Source organism: Cryptomeria japonica, chromosome 8, assembly GCF_030272615.1.
Source record: "Cryptomeria japonica chromosome 8, Sugi_1.0, whole genome shotgun sequence".
Taxonomy (NCBI): domain Eukaryota; kingdom Viridiplantae; phylum Streptophyta; class Pinopsida; order Cupressales; family Cupressaceae; genus Cryptomeria; species Cryptomeria japonica.
Window position 1 is genome coordinate 87373590 of NC_081412.1, and position 2132 is coordinate 87375721.

Here is a 2132-nt window from a genome sequence, read left to right on the forward strand (position 1 = left end):
TTGCAATAAATGTCATCTCTCCCAACGAAACTAAATAAGAACAAAATCTATGAAGGTACACAACATTCAATTCCACACAAGCCCACAATCTCTTCAAAAGATATTTGCAGCCTGTGAAAAATCCATACCTGTGCATTGAGAATTCTAAGAATTTTATGCTGTAAATTCCAGTTGTGGATAAAGGTTATGGCTCCAAAGGGTTCTAAGGCTTCCAACACTGTGAGAGCAGATGGTGTGAAAGGAGAGAATGAAGGAAGTGGTGAAGTGAAGGCTTTTCCAAAGCAGAAAAAAGCAAAGAATGTAATGTTCAAGCCCACCAAGGAAACAGTAGCTAAAGCCATTAAATCTGAGAAGAAGAAGAAGAAGAAGAGAGCTGTAGAGAGTTGCAAGAGGTTTATATTCAAGGTGTTGAAGCAGGTGCATCCCTCCAAGGGAATATCCAGTGCTGCCATGGATATTATGGAAAGCTGCATGATTGATATCTTTGAGAAGATAACTTGTGAGGCTGCTTCACTTCTGAAATATAACAAGATTATGACACTTTCCTCCAGACAAGTTGAGACTGCTGTCAAGTTTGTTCTGCCTGGAGAGTTGGCTAAGCATGCTGTTTTAGAAGGAAGTAAGGCTGTTACCAAGTTTTCTACTTATCTGGATTAGGTTTTATTGCATGTTTTGAGACTTTTTGTACGTGGGTATATATGGCAGGCTTGTTTAGATTTTAGGTTAGGTTTGGTTTGGTTTGGTTTTAGACTCTGTTAATTTGCATGTTTTGAAGTAGCTGGTACTGGTGGTGATATGTGTGTTCCGAATGTGTGGAAGTTAATGCTGAACTGGGAGCTTGGTAAATGTAAAGAATACACATATTATATATAGCTAAGTTCATGTTTACTATCCTAGATTATGCTACGTATACTGTAAAGAATCTTTTTGTTATAAGATTTATATTATATAGATCTGGTTATTGTCAAGAATCTCTTATTTTGTATCTTTGACTTTTAATGAATCTGATTAATGAGGGAAGATTGTGTTTGATGTGAAAGATAGTGATTGATCATGTTCAATGTGGATTTTAATTGGGTATTTGATTAAATAAAATATTGTGTTTGAAATTAATCATCTATATTTTATATTCATGTTTTGAATCACATTCAATGATTTATTATCAGAAAATAGAAGTGTTGATTTTTAGTTTGTTTGGATGTATATGTAAAACTCAATTACATTATTTGAAACATAAAATATCAATTTCTGTGTATTTATATATTAATAGCTACAATACATTGTACCAATAGTTGTGACTTTAAAGTTGTTATTGCTATTAAATATACTATTCGATGTAAAAAGCAACCCATTGTGTATAGGGGCCTCTTTAGCATGACTATTGGTCTCACTTTTTTTTGGACTGTTTTGGACACCTCGGCAAAAAGCATGCTGATGTGAAACTATAGTTGATGATGTGGCCCTGAAACCTTCGTTATAAGCAAGGGACTTGCCAAGTAAGTCACTGTAAAAAAAATAGGAATGATTTGAAATTTTCACATAGGATTTTGAGAAGCGCGGTCCTCTCACCTATATCCACGACGCTATAAAAAAAGTTGCTTTTATGTTTAATGCATAGATTAAGGGGAAGGTTGGCATTCCTATTTTGTTTGTGGGATACGAGTCATTATCAAGGAGTATGTAAACTTTGTGTAAACTTTGAGCCTGTGGGCACTTGAAGATTAAGATTTCTTAAGATTACAATTAGTCATGTTTAGGAGTAAGTAGGTACATTGCATTGTTTTTCTTGCATCAATCATTGATCATTACCATTGCCCTTCTCATAATATGTTTCTTACTATTATTTATTTCATATATAATAGAAATATTTGAAAATTTCTTTTCTATGATGATGGATTGTTCAGTGTGATTTGATTTGTCAATTAAAAATTACATACATTTCAGAAATAGATGCATTGATGGAATTTAGAAGTCCACTTCATAACTTCATATTCACATTTGAATTAATAAGACCTGGTACTCTACTTCATATTCGCATTTGAATTAATGCGACTTGAAAATTCTTCAAATTGTATTTGATGTGCTCCATTGATTGCTTGACATTTTACTAGTTTGACTTTAATGAAATTTGT

At 33.2% G+C, this 2132-nt stretch overlaps 1 protein-coding gene across 1 annotated transcript; it reads left to right on the forward strand.

Moving 5' to 3' along the window:
- The first annotated feature begins 303 nt into the window (after window positions 1-303).
- LOC131857535 (uncharacterized) lies at window positions 304-657 on the forward strand. Its single transcript, XM_059210201.1, has one exon. The coding sequence runs from the start codon at window positions 304-306 to the stop codon at window positions 655-657; it is 354 nt and encodes a 117-aa protein (XP_059066184.1).
- Window positions 658-2132: the final 1475 nt, after the last annotated feature.

Bases quoted from the DNA above. Each gene is read 5' to 3' on its own strand.
- LOC131857535 (XM_059210201.1), top strand. From the start codon at position 304: ATGTTCAAGCCCACCAAGGAAACAGTAGCTAAAGCCATTAAATCTGAG.